Source organism: Diaporthe batatas (genome assembly GCF_019321695.1).
Source record: "Diaporthe batatas strain CRI 302-4 chromosome Unknown Contig00005, whole genome shotgun sequence".
Taxonomy (NCBI): Eukaryota; Fungi; Ascomycota; class Sordariomycetes; order Diaporthales; family Diaporthaceae; genus Diaporthe; species Diaporthe batatas.
The window spans coordinates 1,380,679-1,399,850 of record NW_025408552.1 but is presented as its reverse complement, the minus strand read 5'-3'; the positions used below and the strand labels follow the sequence as shown (position 1 = coordinate 1,399,850).

The 19,172-nt window shown below is 56.6% G+C and overlaps 8 protein-coding genes across 8 annotated transcripts; 3 read left to right on the top strand and 5 right to left on the bottom strand.

Moving 5' to 3' along the window:
- Nucleotides 1-211: 211 nt before the first annotated feature.
- Nucleotides 212-1,645, bottom strand: KVR01_005129 (uncharacterized protein; the record flags this gene model as incomplete). Its single annotated transcript, XM_044792651.1, has 2 exons — nucleotides 212-1,213; nucleotides 1,277-1,645. The coding sequence occupies 2 exons, from the start codon at nucleotides 1,643-1,645 to the stop codon at nucleotides 212-214; spliced, it is 1,371 nt and encodes a 456-aa protein (XP_044645574.1).
- Nucleotides 1,646-3,840: 2,195 nt separating this feature from the next.
- Nucleotides 3,841-6,916, bottom strand: KVR01_005554 (histidine--tRNA ligase). The gene is made up of 4 exons (XM_044792094.1): nucleotides 6,395-6,916; nucleotides 5,057-6,262; nucleotides 4,906-4,984; nucleotides 3,841-4,838 (listed from the first exon to the last, which is right to left on the bottom strand). Exons 1-4 carry the CDS (start codon nucleotides 6,666-6,668, stop codon nucleotides 4,568-4,570), a joined length of 1,830 nt encoding a protein of 609 aa, XP_044645999.1. The 5' UTR covers nucleotides 6,669-6,916; the 3' UTR covers nucleotides 3,841-4,567.
- Nucleotides 6,917-7,025: 109 nt separating this feature from the next.
- Nucleotides 7,026-9,361, bottom strand: KVR01_004854 (uncharacterized protein). The gene is made up of 2 exons (XM_044790527.1): nucleotides 9,087-9,361; nucleotides 7,026-9,021 (listed from the first exon to the last, which is right to left on the bottom strand). Exon 2 carries the CDS (start codon nucleotides 8,794-8,796, stop codon nucleotides 7,483-7,485), a length of 1,314 nt encoding a protein of 437 aa, XP_044645299.1. The 5' UTR covers nucleotides 8,797-9,021; nucleotides 9,087-9,361; the 3' UTR covers nucleotides 7,026-7,482.
- A 1,273-nt stretch (nucleotides 9,362-10,634) lies between these two features.
- KVR01_005264 (uncharacterized protein) lies at nucleotides 10,635-12,161 on the top strand (the record flags this gene model as incomplete). Its single annotated transcript, XM_044791078.1, has 4 exons — nucleotides 10,635-10,674; nucleotides 10,735-10,837; nucleotides 10,924-11,128; nucleotides 11,190-12,161. 4 exons carry the CDS (start codon nucleotides 10,635-10,637, stop codon nucleotides 12,159-12,161), a joined length of 1,320 nt encoding a protein of 439 aa, XP_044645709.1.
- A 469-nt stretch (nucleotides 12,162-12,630) lies between these two features.
- On the bottom strand, nucleotides 12,631-13,084 carry KVR01_005232 (uncharacterized protein; the record flags this gene model as incomplete). Its single annotated transcript, XM_044781748.1, has 3 exons — nucleotides 12,631-12,825; nucleotides 12,909-12,985; nucleotides 13,060-13,084. The coding sequence occupies 3 exons, from the start codon at nucleotides 13,082-13,084 to the stop codon at nucleotides 12,631-12,633; spliced, it is 297 nt and encodes a 98-aa protein (XP_044645677.1).
- A 498-nt stretch (nucleotides 13,085-13,582) lies between these two features.
- On the top strand, nucleotides 13,583-13,979 carry KVR01_005282 (uncharacterized protein; the record flags this gene model as incomplete). Its single annotated transcript, XM_044790409.1, has 2 exons — nucleotides 13,583-13,780; nucleotides 13,845-13,979. 2 exons carry the CDS (start codon nucleotides 13,583-13,585, stop codon nucleotides 13,977-13,979), a joined length of 333 nt encoding a protein of 110 aa, XP_044645727.1.
- A 136-nt stretch (nucleotides 13,980-14,115) lies between these two features.
- On the bottom strand, nucleotides 14,116-15,142 carry KVR01_005462 (uncharacterized protein; the record flags this gene model as incomplete). The annotated part of the gene is made up of 3 exons (XM_044782523.1): nucleotides 14,116-14,248; nucleotides 14,307-14,917; nucleotides 15,059-15,142. The coding sequence occupies 3 exons, from the start codon at nucleotides 15,140-15,142 to the stop codon at nucleotides 14,116-14,118; spliced, it is 828 nt and encodes a 275-aa protein (XP_044645907.1).
- Nucleotides 15,143-16,151: 1,009 nt separating this feature from the next.
- Nucleotides 16,152-17,796, top strand: KVR01_005229 (uncharacterized protein; the record flags this gene model as incomplete). The annotated part of the gene is made up of 3 exons (XM_044787688.1): nucleotides 16,152-16,225; nucleotides 16,288-17,446; nucleotides 17,503-17,796. The coding sequence occupies 3 exons, from the start codon at nucleotides 16,152-16,154 to the stop codon at nucleotides 17,794-17,796; spliced, it is 1,527 nt and encodes a 508-aa protein (XP_044645674.1).
- Nucleotides 17,797-19,172: the final 1,376 nt, after the last annotated feature.

Sequence of the window (19,172 nt, the reverse complement as noted above, 5' to 3'; positions counted from 1 at the left end):
GATTGTATCATATGCGCTCCATTTTTTTTACCCGTCGTCTGATGTCGTGATGATTATGGGAAGTGCGCAGAGGCGATTAACTTAAAATACCGAGCCTTGGGAGCTCACGGGAGCAGGTGAGATGTGTCGTCGAACTCCTCCTCTCCGCGCCGGGAGTTCGTATATAGTCCCCGGGTGCGCGCGGGCACGTAGGCAGGCAGGCAGGTGCGCCTTAGTTGGCGTTGAGCTCAGCCATGGCCGTTTCGCAGAGCAACTCGTAGCGGCTCGCGTCGAACCTCTTCCTCTTCCACCCGTTCATGCGCAGCTTGTCGATCCTCGCCATGCGGTCCAGCGAGCGCGCCTCCTCGTCGTCATCGACGGCCGTCGCGTCGTACAGCAGCGGCGACTGGAGGAGCTGGTTGTGCTGCAGCAACTGCTCGTCGGACTGAAGCAGCTGGTTGAGCGAGGCCATGTGGCTGTCTACCTGGGTCTTGAGAGAGGAGAGGGTCTCGCAGTAGCGGGACACGCTGCGGGCTGACTCGGTGTCAACGGCGCCGAATTGCCCGAAGGGGCAGGCGTCGGGCCCGAAGCCTTCCGAGGAGGGCGAGCTGGACGGGCTGGGCTCCTCGTCCTCACTGATGGACGGCATGGGCGGTGGGGATGACGCGGGGCTGACCTCGAGGGGTTCGAACTCGATGTCTTGCTCAGACCACCGCTTGCCCGCCGCCAAGGGTAGTTCGGGGAGGTCCTGTCGTGACGCCCCGGAGGCGAAGTATTCGTCGTCGAAGCCCAGTGTTGGTGAGTCCGGGCGGACAATGGGCTCGGGCAGCCGGAAAGACCACCGGTCCTTGTCCTTGGGCAGCTCGAATGAGACCTTCTTCTTGGGCCTCTCCCGGCCCCCCGAGCGTGGTTCTTGCTGCAGGCTCGACTTCCTGGAGTGGGTCCAGGTGGGCGCCATCAAGCAGGACTCTGGGGTCCACGCACGGGACGAGACTGAGCCTGATGGCGAGTGCAGGCTGGGTAATGACGAGGCGGCAGATGTCGACCGAGACTGGGCGACGGCGACTTCCTCTGCCTGCTTAATTAATGACTGCGCGGCACTGTAATGGCCGCGCGCCTGTTGGAGAAGGGTCGCCCTATAAGACGACCCGGGCTGCAATGGGCGGGCGCACATCTCGAGGGACGCAGCGGCATAAAAGTTGAGATAGATCAAGTAGGCCGGCTGCACCATTGACTGTTGGCGAGGTCAGCGTGGCTGTCGCAACAATATGGCAGTTTACTACATGGTGGAACTCACCAGGTCTTTGGTGTTTGTGAGGATCTCATTACACCTGGCCGAACATGCGCGATACCGGCGAGTAACGTAGCACTTCTTGATCTCTGCGATGGCCCTCTTCCACTCGGCCGAGGTGAAGGGCAGGACGGGCAGTGATGCGGGCACCTGCTGGGAGAGTCGCTTGGGTGTCCTGACGGGCGGGCGGGAGAGTTTGATCATGGGTGTGACGTCGCTGGCGTTGCGCTTGTGGGCCGGGGAGGTGGGCGAGATGGCGGCGCAAGGGATGGTATACTGGCCAGCGGGCTGGACGAGGCTCGCCCTCGAGGGACCGGGGCCGAAGCTCTCGGTCAGCTTGGGGCTGAGCATGAGCGGTATTAAACCCTTGGGCATGGTTATGTGATCGGGCGGGTGAGTGGCCTTGAGGTGGAGCACCACCGGGAGTATGTACGCGTGGATAAGGAAGGATATGTATGTGTGTGTGCCCGTATGTATAAGAAAAGAATAACAGGCGACAAGACGGCGGGGCTTATTCGTCGGGCGACGGCGTGGAGACGGAGCTGTTTTGCTGGTTGGATAAGGGCTGAAGAATGGGAACCCGAGAACTCGGGAACAAGCAGAGTTCCCCGGGCTGTCAATCTTGGAATTATGGTATTAGAGGGGGTGAGGCCGATCGGCTCAAGGATATATGCGTGTCTCAGAGTCCCAGACAAAACATTGACGCCGTGGGCATGAAGGTCGGGCCTCGGGATGCCGAAGAGTTGAGACACCCTCGCGTAGTCGGTGACGGGGCAGGCTTGTTAAGACCTGTGACGCAGGGCTCGCGAAGCTGTTGAAAAGAGCAGTTGTGCGCACATGTACACACTGCACTGCTGGACCGTCCGGGAGCCTCAGGATAAAAGTCGTGTAAGTGAGGTCAGTGAGAGGAGGGTGTTGCTGGGTTGGTCAAGTCAAGGTGGCAGGAGGTCGGAAATTGGAAATTGGAAATGAAGAAAAGGAAGGACTGGCAGGATGGCAGAGGATGGCAGGATGGGCTGGATGGCAGGATGGTGGGATTGATCAGTGAGTGAGTGACGCCGGGCTGACGGTACGAATAGGAGTGAGCACTGAGTGGTATAAGATGAGGACGCTGCAACATTGGCCTCGACTCAAATCTCCCTGGTCGTCGTCCCCTGCCGGTCATGAACGTTATTGCACGGATCTTATTTTGTTGCAACTGAAAGCGGAAACTGGTGTGGGCCACCGTTGCTCGAGCCCAGCCAGCCCAGCCAGCCCAGCCAAACGGAACACTCAATTGCTGTGGAGGCTTGCGGATCGTCGGTTGCTGCAGGGGTGGGGCGTGGTCGAGTCTGAACCTGCCTGCGCGTCTGCGTCTTGGGATGTGCGCCCCTTGCAGCCATCACCAGCCTCAAACGCCCACCACAGACAGACTAAGACGGAATGTGTGTTTAGGGTGACAAGGTGGCAACCCGGCCTCCCGTTTCCCCCGCCAGCTGGCAGATGGCAGCATGGCCCCAGCAAACCTGTGGGTGGCTCCCGCGATCGTGAAACCCTGACAGCCAGGCCACGCCAGGCTAACGGCTACGGCAAGCTGCACCAGCTTGACCAGCAGATGCAAGCAAGATAAGGTCTACTCCGTACTGTCTGCACCCAGCGCAGCACTGCTGCACCTGCGCTCAGATCCGTGACCCTCCCTCCCCTCCAACCCTCCCATCACCCAGTCACCGTACTGAACTGGTTTCTGGCCCGTAACAGCCCATGTCAGCTTGTCCCTGCTCGTCGCCATCGCCAGCCGTGGACCGATCGCCCTTGGTCTTGGATACACATCGCACGCAGATACCCGCAGATACACTTCTCACAGGGCTTATCGGGTCTGCGGGTTCATCTGGAATCGTCGCATTGAAAACTCTATCTGCCCTCCCGTCTTCTCATGATCTCATGTACCCATGTACCCATGTCCCACGGCCCTCGATCCACGCATCTTGAAACCACAAACCCGGGCCACCGAGCCATACAAGCATACCACGCCCCACACAGCACGCCCGCGCTTTGCGCACACGCTCTCTGGCCCTCAGGGCCCTCTGTACTAGTGTGCTCCTCCACCAACAGTGGAGGGGGGGGGAGTGGGAAGGCTCCAGAAGCACGCGAGACGCCAGGGCAACACCTGCCACGCCCATGCCCGTGGGGCGTCGTCCCTACTGTGCCAAATGAGCCCAGGCGAAAGCGACCAACTCCACCCCAAAAATGGAAGCACACACCAACAGACCAGGGCTGGCTGGCCTGAGCGCTGCTGCTGAGCTGGGTGGGCAGGTGGGCTCTGGTTTCTCCGCCCGCCGTTTTTTTTCTTCTCTTTTCTCCCTCGTTCACCTTGTCCCCCTCGCGTTAATCTCCGGACCTGCTTAGGCGAGCCTCTTCCGGTTCCTGCGTCAAATCGCTCAGAAATGACAGAAACGACAGAAAACGCCGGCGTGAAATAAGACAGCTGTCACAGTGGCACCCCGCCCACGCGCCTTGTCTCGCTGCTGGTCTGTGGGCGCGTCATGGGAACAGCTTTCCCAACCCTTCTATTGCCCGCATCATTGCCAATATGAAGGGAGATCTAAATATACTTTTCCCCCATGGAGTCTTCATTTCTCCACCGCCGACTCTCGTGGCATTCCCGGGATAGGGTCTGCCTCTGAGCAGCAGTGGCCTGTACACGTGTACTCCGTATATTGCAAATGTCGCATTCTACACGTGTATGTACATGCTCTGTTATATTATGTGACTTCGGACTACCACCTCGTATCTCGTCCCTCAAGGTCCCAAGGTCCAAGCCTCCCACACAGTAAACAAGCTCGATTGCGCAAGCCCGGTCGGCGCCGGGCACCCACAGGGCCACAGCCCAGCACGGGCGGGACGTGGAGCTGCTGTTGATTTTTTTTCCCACCACCCCTCGTCCTCGTCCCTCCTGCGGCGGAGTGCTGAACCACCACTCTGTTCTTCTAGGTTCCGGCCCCAGGCGGCTCCACATCCACACCGAGCCTGCGGGCGCAGGCTGTTTTTCGGATATTGCAGTACGTGTGGTGCCTTTCTTTTTTTGCGCTCTTCACCGACACTCGGCACATCTCACAAAAGAAAAAGCTGGCGACCGTAATCTATTCTATTCCGAGTCTGCACGGGTTACCAGAAATAACGCCTGCAGTCTCGGCTCATTGCCCCTTCGTCTAACTCGGCCGGTACCAGAAAGCCGGGTATGCCGATCATGGTTCGGTCTATGCAAGAGGGGGAGAGAAAGACACCTGCAGCCACAACTGCCTATCTGCACGTCAAAAATCAAGACGCTGACTCGGGCTTCGGGTCCACCGCCGCGGGCGGCTCAGCAGCGGCCGGATCCGGATTTGTAGTCGCAGGACCAGCATCCCCCGTGACGACTGATTCGCCCTTGATGCCGTCCACGACACGCAATCCTGACGCGGAGACCGTCATCTCCTCGAGCTTGCGGAGCTGCTCCAGCCGTCTGTGAACCTCGCTCACGAGGTTCGGGATGGCCACAAGGATGCCCTCTTTCTCCGGGTGGCCGTCGTCCAGTCCCATTTGCTTGAGCCTGTTGAGGTTGTGCGTGTTAGCTGTCATGATCCTGTAGGGTTTTATTGGATGGATGTGTGACGCACTTGACTTGGCCATTTGCCAGCTCTTCCTCGCCCAGGATTACTGCGAATGGGACGCCGTTGTTCTCGGCAGCCTTGAACTCTGTAACTTCGGTCAGTATGGGATCCTGGAAACGTCAGGCAAACCGCCGGGGGGGGGGGGGGGTCCACGCACGATTTTGCAGCTTCGGCTTGTTCTTGTACAGGAACTCTGCCTTGATACCGGCGGACCAGAGTTGGTTGCATATCCTCATGCGGTCCTTGACCATGCCGTCGAACCCTTTGCCGCCGAACGCCATTACGTAGACGTCCGTCTCATTGTTCCTGGGCTCCCTGCCCTGCTCTGCGGCCATGCGCGCTGCCTCGATGGAGAAGATGCGGTCCACGCCAAACGAGATGCCCACGCATGGGATCTGGCCCTTGCCCGAGAACATGCCGACCAGGTTGTCGTACCTGCCACCGGCAGCCACACTGCCGACGCCGAGTGTGGGGTCATCTGAGCGGTCGTCATCCTCCGACGCCTTGCCCTTCTTCTTGGGCTTGGACTTGGCGGTAGCTGCGCCGCTCCCTGCTGGGGCGGCCGGTGCTGAGCCCTCGGTGACAACTTCGTAGATGATGCCTGTGTAGTAGTCCAGCCCTCTTGCAAGGCTCAGATCAAAGGACACGGCCTTCGTGGCGTCAAAGCACTCCAGGTAGTCGAACAACAACTGCATGTCGGCCATGCCTTGCTTCATCGACTCGTTTGCCGACAGTGACTCGTCCTGCTGCAGCTTCTCCAGGAGGTCCTTGCCGCCCTTGAGCTGCACCCAGACTCCAATCTTGTCCGCGACCGCCTCGTCGAGTCCCTTCTCGTTGACCATCTCCTTCTTGACGTCCGCCCACGGCATCTTATCCAACTTGTCCACGGCAGACGAGATGGTCCGGATCTTGTCCTCGGGCACGCCGCACACCTGGAAGATGCCGTCGAGGATCTTGCGGTGGTTCGTCTTGATCGTGTACCTCCCGTCCCAGCCCAGGGCCTCGAAGACCTCGCTGACGATCTTGATGATCTCGGCGTCGGGCAGCATGGGGTCGTACGCGCCGGCAATGTCGAAGTCGCACTGGTAAAACTCCCTCATCCGACCCTTGGACACCGCCGGCTGGTCCCTCCTGTAGACCTTGGCGATGTGGTACCGCTTGATCTGCTGGATGTTCTTCTGCGCGACGAAGCGCGCGAACGGCACCGTCAGGTCGTAGCGCAGGGAGCACAGCTCTCCGCCCTGGTCCGCCAGGTCGTAGATCAGTTTCGAGTCCTCGCCATACTTGCCAGCCAGGATCTCCTTGAGCTCGAATACGGGTGTGTCGATCGTGACGCCGCCGTGGCGCTTGAAGACCTCGCGGACTAGACAGCGCACATGTCAGCCAGGACCCCTTTGAAAACAGCCATGTCTTCGCAAACAGCCCCCGGGGTTTCAATTGCCCATGTAAACTGGCAATTCCCGTCGACGGCGAGACCGGAGGCGGAGGCGCTTACTCGTGTCGAAGATCTGCTCCCGCAGAACCATGTGCTTGCCGTCCCAATCCCTCGTGCCCTTCGGCGTCTTGAGCTCGAAACCGCCCTTGGGAGCCATGACGTCCGAGTCAGTGTTGCGCCTCGTGATAGATGTGCTGAATTGCTTTGAAGCGCGGTAGACTGGGAGCGACGGCTTGAAGGATAACCTGACAGTCGCAGTTTGGAGTGGAGTCCGTGGTTGTGGTTGTGGTCTAACAGCCCTTGTCGCGTTCCTTAACGCGATGACACGCTTCATTCACGTGGTATGGATGACGATTTTCAGAGTACCTTGTCGGCCGTTTCCGTCGCTGGAACGAGGAAGTGGACACAGACTACAATGATAAGATGAGTGCTGCGAGAAAGAGGGAAAAAAATAGAGGGGTCGTCGGTCCGTGGTTGGAGGGGTTCACGGTGACTCAGGCGCAAAGTGGGCAACTGCATCTCGAGAGAAAATTCCCCGTTATTTTCACCACCTACGTCAGCCAATCTGCCAATCTGCACCGACAGGGGTATATGTGCGTGTGAGGTCTACTCGCCCGGGGACACATGTTGGAACCGACACTGGTCACGCATCACGATGGAAAACGGTTGGCAACTTGGAAGCAATTAAAATAATAGTAATGTGTTTCTTGTTGATCGGATGCCATGGCCGCATGAGAACTATCAGCGCGACTTACTCGCAGTCGCGAGTCTGAATTTTTTGGAAAAAAGAAGACAAAAAGAAAATCGCAGTCCGCATTCTGCCGATCCAACCTTGCCAGTGCACAGAGCCTTCCTCCCTTGCCATCAGAGCGGCGCGTAATTCGTCCTCTTTGCGGAAAGAATATTTGTGCCTGGGCTAGCATCCCTACTTTTGTGAAATGCGCCCCAATCCCCTAATCCATCCCTCCCAAGCTGGAATACACGCTATTGCACATGTTGAACGGCATTGTGGAGCCCGTCCAAATGAATTAGGGGCCGCGACGCATGCGTCCGCCTCGTCTCGTGGGTTTATGAGCGGAGCGTAGATCTAACGAATCGACCGAGGCCGAATCAAGTTGACAGACCAACACTTTCCTGGAGGAAACTGCTCACACATCCCACTCCTGCTCCTGCTCCTGCTCCTCAGCGAGATTGGCACCGTCGTCAGACAACGCAGCAAAAGACGACTGCGAAGGCAAGGCCTTGGCCTTAGGTCGGCCATTGACGTCGTTAGCCTTGGAGGCTGGCTTGGTTCCGGTAGTCGCTGTGTGGTTCTCTGCGGCAGACTCGTCGGTCTCGCTGACAGCATTCGTGCTCTTGGCCTTCTTCTTGCGGGACTTGGAGACAGGGACCCACTCCTCAGCTTCCTGCTCCAGCATCTTTAACTGCTCCTCCTCGGAATAAGGGATGTCTGCCCAACTCGTCTTAGCACCGTTCTGCTTGACACTCTCCTTCTTCTGAGCAGGTTCTGACGACGCGGCAACGCTGCCCTTCGGGGTGTTGTCGAACGTGTCCAGGGGCTGGGCAGGTGCAGGCTGAGCGGACTGGGCCGACTTGCCAGACTTCCCATTGACTTGGGTCCATGCGGAGGACTTGGGGCCAGCCATAAATGTCGATCCATCCTTGGCAGCCCTGCCCTCGGCTTCCCTGGCGCTGCGCCGCTGGGCCTCCAGCAAGGCTTTGCGCACCTTTTCATCCTCCTCGCGCTGTGCCTTGGCCCTCTCGGCCTTCTGCCGGTTCTGTCTCTGCTTCTTGGTCTCTGTCGGTTGTGGCGACTTGGCCTGCCTGGGCTTCTGCTGCTTCTCGGCAGTGTCGGTGAGACGCAGAACAGAGGGGCCGGAGCTGGGCTGCTCAAGCATGTCGGAGACGCCGGTGGGGTCGGCGGCAGAGACAACGGGAGATGCGGCAGAGGACTGGTCGTCGTCACCATCGATTCCAGCCGTGGAAGACGGGGCAGAAGGAGCCGATGCCTTGCCGTTGTCCGCAGGTGTGTCTTGGCCCAGGTCCTTAGCCTTTGACTGTTTGACCGACTTCTGCTTCTGCTCGTTGTTGGCCTTGGGCGCAAACTTGCTCTTCTTGTTCTGCACCATCTGCTTGGCAAACTCGCGGTTGCCAATGCCCTCGTCGGAGCTGTCATCCTTGGCAGTGGACGCTGTGGCTGCGGCATACGACCTGCTTTGTGGTTTGGGCTGAGGCTGTCTGGAAGACTCAGAAGCGAAGCTTTCCATCCGTTGTCTCTTGGCCTTGTTCTCCTTCTTGGGCTGGTCTCGAGAGTCTTGGGCGCGCTGCTTCTGGGAAGCTATCTTCTGCTGCTTTGCTCGGTTGGCATTTTTCGTGATGTATGTGACGGCTACAAGGGCAACAATAAGGGTGGCATAGCCACCAATTGTCTTGTTGTTGAGGATGGAAAGTATGTTGCCCATGATGACTGATTGAGCAGCGTTGGGATTCAGAGAAGCTGGAGGAGCTGGAGAGGGAGGTATTTGGCGATGAGAAGAGCACTCGAGGTCGCGGTCCGATAGGAGACGAGAGCTGTGGTGAATCTATCTGTGATGGGCCAGATCCAATCGAGGTGTACCTGGACAGGAGCGAAATGTAAGAAAGGTGAGATGTGTGGTCTGTGGGGAAATCCACCCAAGGTGTTTGTACTTGGGGCGATGGTGAGTGCTAGCTGAGCCATCGCCTGCAGTCAGGCCAGGTGGGAGTAACTTACCACTAGACTAAATGCTAATTGCCACTTGCTTGACCAGAAGGACACAGCATGCGACCGAGGTGCTTCTGAGAACTGGAGCCAGTGGGCCTCGGGGCGTGGAGGTGTGAGATCTGGATGTGATGAAGGGGCGAGCCGGTGAAATGGAGGATTCCAGTCTGGAGCCAGAAAGGAACTGTGGAGAGGTGCTCTGTGGTGGTGACAGCTCCTCTGCTTGTGTTGAACACTGGTACGATGCGACGAGTCCCTTTTGCAGCAGGGCTTAATTAACAGGTGGCATTTCAGAGTCGTGGCGGTAGTGGCAGTAGTCGCAGTAGTGGCAGCGGCACCCGGTACGGAGGTACCTACCCAGGAGTACCCCCAGGGAGTTCTCTGGGGGGAGGACCCACTACAGATGTACCCAGGTACCCAGGTGTATGAGGGGAGGGGAGGTGAGGCGCTGCCGTACTTTCCAGCCCGGCAGCCCGGGTTGCACGAGATTTGTCCTGCAGGGTGGCAAGTTGACATACAAAACCATGCAGGGTTTCAGTTTCCCTTCCTGAGCCCCTAATTGCTTGCTTATCAGGGTATACACTTGCTTCAACCTGAAGGAAACCATAGACTATCAGGTATGTGTAGCTGTGGCAGGGACAGTGTGCAGTCAGACACTACCTAAGTAGGTACCTACCTACCTAGGTACTTAGGGACCTCGGAACTTAGGAGCAGTGGGCATCCTTTCCCCTCCCATCCTTGAGAGACAAGTGTATTGTGCCGGACCAGCTGGAAGCCGAGACAACCAATCTATCACAAAGGCACTTGCTTCCGTCCACCTTGGCCCGGCCAAGCTGTCATCCATCAGCATGCTTCCAAGACCTCAGGACTCTGCTGTGAATCCCGGGCCACATGCCTTTTCTGGAAAGAATAAATTGACACAATCTGCTTGTGTCAGGCCAGACTAAAAGGCCATTTGATGAAGGTGGACAGCAGGATGAATGAAGCAGACACCTGCCCCATTCGTTAGGTGCAATGCAGACCAGCCGACTTGACCCACGCGCCTGGGCAGCCTACTCGACCACCAGGGGCATGACGTTAGTTGGACAGGCATTTGGACAGGCAAGGGCCGCCCCCTCGGCGACTTGTCCTTTATCGCTCACCTATCAGCTTGGTAACATTATCATTACCGCAAAGCCCCTCAGGACCGTCCTAAGCCTTTGGTGCAGAACTGCAGAACTAACCCCACCAGCTATCGTGGCTGGCTATATGGAGAAGTTGCATTGCTATACATGTAAACATCATACTGTCTTGTTATTGGGTTGCCCCTTTTATTGATCAGGAAGCCCTGAAGCTCCATATCCCCGGCTCTTGGTCCATATAGACAGACATCCGTACCACGGTGAGTACTCATCTCCAAGTTTCTCTCGACCTCTTCCACCGCATCGGGAATGCGGGCACGCGCAGGTGAGGCGCAGGTGAATGCACAGATACAAACACAGGCACAAGGCTAAGTCCACGTGAAATACCCGAGCCTCTGGCTGACCTGACCCAAAGGTCAATATTGCCTCTCGAGACAGCATGGCTCCCAAGAACCGCATCATCATCGACACCGACCCAGGCAAGCCATCAAATCCCCCGGCCCTCCTGTGCACCACACTCTGGCTGACGCTGTTTATAGGGGTGGACGATGTTCTTGCTCTATTGCTCGCTCTCACTGCCAGGCCTGAAGAGCTGGAGGTTGCCATGATCTCGGTGACTTACGGAAATGTGTCGTTGCAAAGGTCAGCCCATCCTTGTGTATCCTGGTGAGACAGGATAGATTGCGTGAACGAGGCCACGGAGCACTGACACGCCGTCAAACTGGCAGATGCCTGCGCAACGTTGTCGCACTGTTCCACGTGCTGGAGAAGGAGAACGCGTGGCGCAGATCGTCAGGCAAGCCCGAAGGATTTGCTGCATTGAAGACGGCCAAGCCGATTGTTGCGGTTGGCGCCGAGCACCCTCTGCAGGAGGATATCCTCAAGGCCGATGACTTTCACGGCGCTGATGGCTTGCACGGCGTTCATGAGGCTGTACGTCCCACCCCCTACCACGCAGCACGCTCCTCTGAGCTGAATCAAGATGTGGTTATAGCACCCGGATCTCAGCCCCGCAGATACTTGGAGGGCGGCTTTTGCTAGAGACGAAACCCCCGAGGCTGCAGGCGCTGCTGAACCCCTTGAATTTTCTCCCTATTTCACCCCCTCCAAGACACCAGCACACCAGGAGATGCTTCGCATCCTCAGGGAGAGTCCCGAAAACACCGTTACGATCGTTGCTGTCGGTCCCCTGACTAACGTGGCCCTGGCGGCAGCTGAGGATCCGCACACGTTCTTGCGCGTGAAGGAGCTGGTGGTCATGGGCGGTGCCGTAAACGTGGAAGGCAACATCACCCCCGTGGGCGAGTTCAACTGCTACGCTGACACATTCGCCGCCGCGAGGGTCTACGCCTTGACCTCCCCGAACCCGTCTTCTACCATGCCTCCCTTCATCGAGGGCAAGTCCACCCTAGGCCCATACCCGGAGAAGCTACCCAAGAGGCTCCTGCTCAGCCTCTTCCCGCTCGATATCACGACTCCACACCTACTCAACAAGAACTTCTTTGCGCAGACGATCAAGCCTTTCATCGACGCAGGCAGTCCCCTGGCTCGGTGGATCGCGACGTTCATGTTCGGCACGTTCAACAAGATCGATTCCATGGTCGGCGACGGCAGCGAGCCCGGGCTGTCCCTCCACGACCCGCTGACTATCTGGTATATGCTGACACGTGACGATCCTGCTTGGAAGGCGGTGCCAAAGCCCGAGGATATACGGATCGAGACAGTCGGGCAGTGGACCCTGGGGATGCACGTCATTGACCGCCGGACCAGGAGCAAGACCGATGAGCAGGACAGCATGGTCAAGAGCAACCCAGAAGACCCGTTGGATGCTGTGGAGTTTGACGATGTACCCAGCGACAATGGTGGCTGGCTGAGCCATAAGAAGGGAAACAGGATCAACCGTATTATTGAGTCACCTGGGGAAGATGCATTCGCTCCGTACCTGATGAAGCGTCTCTTTGGATAGATGCCACGAGACTGCGATGGAGCCTGGTAATCACATAGTTTAAGGCTCTGCATAACAAGCACACACTTCAGTATAGTTGCACCCTTGACGGCTGCAGAAGGGTAAGATGCGTACCAGGTATCGATAAAGATAAATTGAATACCGGAATGGAAAACCATCAACTCCTGAAACTCCACACGCCTGTAAATGCATCAGATTTTCTTAGGGGTGCCCTTTAGGCTCACCCGACGCCGGTGGAGGCTCTCAAATGGGCGATTCCTACCGCAGCACAGCCCGCGGTAAGAAATGCCCGCCTCACTGCAATCTAACCTTGGGTATCTCGTCCACGCAATAACCGGCGCCCCATCCATACAAATTCACCTTCATTCCAATCATGCCTTGCTGCGGACACGTCTAGTGACGCATGGTTCGGGCGGGACTGGGGGAATCTTCCCCTGCCGGCCGCTGTGACGGCCAGGGCGGAGAGCACCTATGAGTGCTTGATACCGCCAATCGCGTCACCCTTGACCGCCGTCCAGTCGATGGAGTTGTCAAGCTCCTCATCTACGACGCCAACCAGGCAGACGTTGTCGCCGCGGACTATGTAGAGCCCGAGGGGCACCTCCACCGACGGCTCGGGGTCCTCGGCCGGTCGGATCACGCGCTCAACGGCGTTCTGGAGGACCTGGGGGCGTCGCGTCAGATAACACCGTGGCAACGTCCCTCGCCTCAAGCTGGTTGAGGGAGCGGCAGTGTTCACAAACTTACGAGATTGGTCTGGTTGTCCGCGGAGACGAGGGTGCCGACCAGGGTGCGGCTATCAGCCGTGATAATTGTGACTTTCTCTGGAGGAGCAAGAACAAGTCAGCTCCTGCGCAAGGCTCAAGCCCAGCTGGGTTACCACCACGGGTGAGCTTACTGTCGAGGTACGCGGTGAGAGACATGATGTAGCTGTGGGGACTTTCTTTGCTTGGCTAGATGTGAACGAACGAACGAATGATTGGGTACACTCTATTACCGCTGGGGAAAAGGAGACTGGCAGCAAGCGGTGAGTCGGGATTGTCTGTGGACGGGTTTGAAGATGAGGTCGAGCCTTGAGGTCGAACCTGGGGAAAAAGCTCACTCCCCTGCAACAGCTTTATTAGGGAAGCTCGGACGCCTGGCGTTCGGGCCTGGCGGTCGGTCCCCACTTAAACGGGCACTCCAAATTGGCCCCCTGCACAGTTCGCTATTTCATGGATGAACAAGTTCAATTTCCTGTTTCCAATTCCTGCTTTACCAAGTCAACGTAACAAATCCTACAGACTAGGTTCAGATTTCCTCTTGAACCAACCCATAAGTAAGTCTACAAAGTAGCACGCCTCGAGCTCACAGAGATGGTCATTCTGTGCAAACCAGGCTGTAAATTCAGGACTGACGCATCTACCAGACAGCCCGTTGCTATGCGCGCAACCAGCAGACTTCTGCAACTGCCCTGCAGGATTACTCTTTTTACTAGGGAGAACTGTGGTTTATGTGTTTCAGCACGCTCCGTACTGGCTGATGTCTGGGACTCGAGGCCTTTTGTCTACAAGGAGGTCGACATTGTCAAGCCGGCAGCTCAGCAATGGAAAGACCTGTATGACTTTGACGTTCCCGTGGTACGTCACACGCTCGTTTCTATTCTTCACGGAACCAAAGAGCTCCTCACTCACGCCGGGGCAGATCCATATTAGCAAAGCTGGGTCCCCGGAGGAGGATCCCAGGCTTGCTCCAAAGGCTCTCAAGCTCATGCATCGCTTCACCCCCGAGCAGGTGAAGACCATGATGGACAAGGCTGAGGGCTCAACAAAATCATGATCAACAGTTGCACTCTTTCCAGAGTTGAACGGATGAGCGAGTTCGGCATGATGGAGACAGTATCGTTTGCGCCGGCTCTCCAGGGGTGGTTCTTGGTTCCCCATGCATGACAATATCGAAATGCCTTGAACATTATTCACGACCCGTACCCTTTCCCCCCCTCCGGGCCGGCAGCACCTTGGGCAGCAGCCATCGCTTGCTTCATTACAAACTCCAAGGTTGTCACATCGGTGCCAACATTGATCATATCGAATCCCATGGAACCGTACCTGGGGCCGGTCAGCTCTCAATCACCAACGGGGGAAAGAGTCGTAGGGATTTGCTTGCTTTCCCGCTTCCTCGCCGCTCGAGGCGTACATCCCGCACTTCTTGCCTGCGCTCTTGGCAGCCTTGAGGATCCTTGAGATGGCATCCTTGAGTTCGGGTTTCACGTCGCCGTTGATGATAGGGTGCCCTATGTTGTTGCCCAGATCGAAGGGGCCAATGAACAAAACATCAACCAGGGGCGCGATCTCCTCCACTGCGGCCAGGGCTTCCTTGGTCTCAATCTGTACCATTGTGAGGATGGAGTCATTGGCCTGCTGGAGGTACTCGGTGAATGACGGCATCGGGCTGAAGTTTTGCATGGCCAGAGGGGAGCCAAACCCGCGGCGGCCTTGGGGTGGGAACTTTGCAGCCGCCACGACTTGCTTGACCTCATCCACAGTCCGGAGGAGCGGCACCAGGATGCCGTGTGCGCCGCTGTCCAGTGCCCTTTTGATCATCCATGACTGAAAGTCCGGGATGCGCACGATGGGCGAAACGCCACAAGCGGCAATCGCTGGCACGGCTTCGTGCATTGCAGCGTCGTCTATGTTGCCGTGTTCACAGTCAACCATGATCCAGTCAGGATTTGCCCTTGCAAGTGCCCTGGACACATTGGAACCTGGGAACATTTGCTGTATACATTGTCAGTATAATCCCGGCATCCTTCAATGTTGATCTGGTGTACAGGTCGCCGGCTACATTGCAGGTGGCGATGGAGAGATTGGCGTGCTAGGGTACCATCCGGGACATGACCGTGCCAGGGAAAGCATTACCCATATTCCGTAACTGGGTCCTTTGTTCTCGTCGAAGGCTGTCCGCAGCCGATTGGACTTCTGCATCGACGTCGTAGCCGCCATGGTGGAGGTATTGCGGAGTTGTGGTGTTGGCCTGGTCGCCGATAGTGGTGACAACTTGTGGAGATATGTGTGACAAGCACGCACTTGAAGACGTAGAACACGCTGGGTGCTATAAAGGCGGATTGGGTTCATGATCATGGGGGAGGGACAAGCAGAGAGAGGGGGGGATAGTCGTCGGCCTGTCTATCCGATCTAAAGAGGGAGCATCTGCCAGGGCTGGTCGACTACGTAGTGTACTGGGGAGAAGCTATGGTCGAGCACCTCCGATTTGCGCGCCGCTTGGCTATGGGCATGGTCCCAACGGTGGTAGGTACTACGAAGTGGGATTTCCCAGAAACCACCTGCAGTCACAATGTACTGTGTATGGCACTTCCAAACAGCAGTGTCAATCAATGCCGCTGCGTCAAACCGGAGCCGCGGGGGTGCGGGGTCTCCCCACGTTCGGTGACAGTGGGTGCAGAGCGGGAGGAAACCCTCTCCCACTTTGCTCCACCAGTTCACAGGACTGGAGCAGCCAACATCTTGGCCCTGACAGCCTAATGATAAGACCACCCATCCCCTTCATCCGGAAGGGGCGGTCCTCGTTTGCCGGGCCAGAGATACATGCACCTGGGCCGCATGCCAACATGAGCCACCAAAAGCTTATCCACACGAAAGATGTCTCCAAGAAGCACCAAACTATCGGTACTGACCTGTGTCATTTTGGACCCGGACCGCCTCACCGATAAGCAAGGGTGACTCTCCTCCGTCAATGGCCACCGAGAGAAGCGCCGTGGGGTCCACCCAGTCCGGGACAGAATTTGCGGCGTTGGTACGATGGGAGCGTTGGCTGTCTGCCTCTTGGGCTGCCTACTTAGTACTTATATCGTCGAGGTAGAGAACTGACCAGATGGGGCTTGTTGTCGTGGTGAAAAGCGACGAGACTGTGTGAGAAACACTGACTTGTGCTCTAAGCGTCTCGACGAGCCATCAGGCCATTTGTTAGCAGTCTTTCATTTCCACTGGCAGGATGCAAATCTTCAAGCCATGGCCACTCTATGTGAGGGCCAGCTTCATCACCTCCTTCATCGCAATGCTCTTTGGGTAAGCCACGCCGACTAGAAACAGGAAATACATGAGTCGGCTGTGAGCTAACCGAGAACCAGCCTCGACACTGGTACTATTGGGTCAGTAACGACCATGCCGGCCTTTGAGGTCACCATGGGTCCTATCTCGTCCACGATCCGTGGCGTCATTGTCTCCTCTATACTGCTACCCGGCGCCCTGGCGGCCCTCGTCGCCGGCATCCTCGCGGACAGGTACGGCAGGAAGCCGCTCGTCATCCTTGGTGCTGTCACCTATGGCATTGGCGCTGCTATCGAGTGTGGCTCCGTTGCACTGGCCATGTTCATAGTCGGAAGGCTCGTCAAGGGCGTTGGCCAGGGCTTGTTCCTGAGCACAGTGTACGTCCAGGTCTCCGAAATCAGTCCGGCCAGGACACGCGGCACCATGACTGCTCTCCCACAATTCCTGATAGTCTGCGGGCTCGTGACCGGCTTCTTCATGTCTTACGGGACAGCCAGCATCAAGGACTCGTCCGCGTCATGGCGGCTGCCGCTCGGGGTCGCCAGCTTCCTGGCTTTTGCCTTCGCGACGCTAAATATCTTCACGCCCGCTTCGCCACGCTGGCTGCTGGCCAAGGGCCGTGTCACAGAGGCACAGGCCATCATTGCCACCCTAGGCCTGGACGAAGCTGAGCAGCAGGAGCTCTTGGCGGTGTCATCCTCCGCCCTCGAGCACTCCCCTGATGAGTCTTTCTGGCAGTCACTGGTCCACCTGTTCAAGGACTTCGGCGAGGCCTTCTCGGCGCCCTTCCGGGCCAGGACGGCGTTTGGGTGTTTTATCATGGCCTTCCAGCAATTCAGTGGGATCGACGGCATATTGTATTATGCGCCGATCCTATTCCACCAGGCGGGGCTCTCCGGCGAGAAGGCAAACTTCCTCGCCTCTGGCGTGTCCTCGCTCGTCATCCTGGCCACCACAGTCCCGGCCTCCATATGGGCCGACGGCTGGGGCCGGCGGACATCGAGTATCATCGGTGGGGTGTTGATCACCATCCTCATGGTGTTGATGGGCACCATGTATGCAACAAATCTGGTCCATGGGAGCTATGGCGCGGGGAGATGGGTCGTAATTGTGTCCATATACCTGTTCGCAATCGTGTACAACGGCACGTGGGCCCTTAGTTTCCGCACCTTTCTGGTAGAGATCATGCCCAGGAAAACGAGGAGTAGCGCGTCCTCACTAGGACAGTGCTCCAACTGGGTAAGTGTCGTCTCCAACCGCAAAGGACGTAACATCACTTGCTGACTTGGACTCAGGTTGCAAACTACATTGTCGCTCTGACTACTCCTGTTATGATTGACAAATCGTCGTTCGCTGCCTATTACTTCTTCGCAGGCTGTACATTGATCTGTACGGTTGTGTGCGCGCTGTACATGGTTGAGACTAAAGGCCACACTCTTGAGGTCATCGAGCAGAGGTATATGGATGAGAAGGCAAATTCTACTGGGCGGTGGACATTCGAAGGCTTCAAGCTGAAGCCTGCCCCAAAGGTTACAACTACGACGTGCCAAAGCGTAAGCAGGCCAGGATCTGTAGAAGGCCAGCCTTAATTTCAAGATGGCGTGAAACTGGTCATTTGTGCCTGTGTATGTGTTCTATTTATATGTTACACGGGCGTTGTCGACCCTGGGCATCATCTGTACTACTTGTACCTAGGTACCTAGGTAGTATTGTCATTACATAGCTATACTATACCCACCCAGCTACCAGCATTACCCTCATCTTGAAGAGGTCAGAACCGTTCGGATGGAAAGCAGGGCTTTTGTCGCTTGCTGTCATCCAATTGACTTGCACGATGCACATCCAATCATCCACGCCGGACATATCTCGGTGTTGTACACATGGCGCGAAACGAAACGAAAGGAGGCCTGTCTCGTTGGTCATCCTTTGGCTCAGCCAGCCCGTTCGAACCTTGCCGTTGTTTGACGCTTCTGCAAATTTGGTTTGGACTAATTTGGAAAGCTCCGCTGTCAAGGGCTGACCGATTATGCAGATTCACTGATCGTGCTGACCTCGTAGGTACAAACCTGAGGGCTCATCTGGTTCCAGTGCGCAATGAGCTGTTATTGACACCTGATTTATGAACTTCTGCAATCACCTTGGCCAGGTAGATGGCCTCGGGAGCACACAATATGTCCAGAGAATATAACCCGTGGGGGACTTCCGTATGTAAGTCTGAGACGGAGTGCCACGTGCGATCGGATATGCATAGCCCACCACGGCAGGAACTGCTTAGCAACTGTCGGCGAGACTCGGCCGAAATGGCGGACATTGCCCGTGCAAATGGGCACAAATGACCCAGGAATCTTGACCGCTCGCTTGGCCGGACGTCTAGGAAACCTAGGCGCGTCCATCATCGTACCATTCTTCGGACAACGATCCCTGCATACAGCCAGCCCTACCGGCTCGGCCCGCCGCAGACTCATTGGGACGTCACCGAGCTACACTAGAGCCACTATATTAAACTTGCACTTGCAGACCGTATCAAATACCAGACTGCTTGCTTCCATCATTATCTGCTCACTTGTTGAATACTGACGGTCTCATATACATAATGTTCATCCAAAGCGATGTGGCGTGACTGCGTCCCGCGGCAGCAATCATGCGACACAGCATATGCAACTTTTGTCCATTAAAATAAAACAATTGGGCTACACAGAATTCGACATTGCAGGAATTCTTGGTAGGCGGAACTGAGAGAATAAACATGATCATCACGATGCCCTCTTTTCACGGATATTGAGCCGTATTCGGTTCACCGACCGTTTCCCCACGTACATGCTACAGCAAAAAATCGCTATCAAAACCTTATTCATTCTCACATATCCAAGAGTCTTGAGCACTATATGATTGACAGTGGAGCCCAGCGGCCTTTGTAAAAATCATCCGATCAATATTGTTTATCGGCTGGTGGACATGATATCCG

Excerpts from the sequence above, each read along its gene's own strand:
- KVR01_005554 (XM_044792094.1), bottom strand. The coding sequence starts at position 6,668 with ATGAAGCGTGTCATCGCGTTAAGGAACGCGACAAGGGCTGTTAGACCA. Across the intron at positions 4,985-5,056 it reads CAAGCCGAAGCTGCAAAATC|AGTTCAAGGCTGCCGAGAAC; the intron begins GTGCGTGGACCC and ends CCGAAGTTACAG. Across the intron at positions 4,839-4,905 it reads CTGGCAAATGGCCAAGTCAA|GCTCAAGCAAATGGGACTGG; the intron begins GTGCGTCACACA and ends CAACCTCAACAG.
- KVR01_004854 (XM_044790527.1), bottom strand. The coding sequence starts at position 8,796 with ATGGGCAACATACTTTCCATCCTCAACAACAAGACAATTGGTGGCTAT.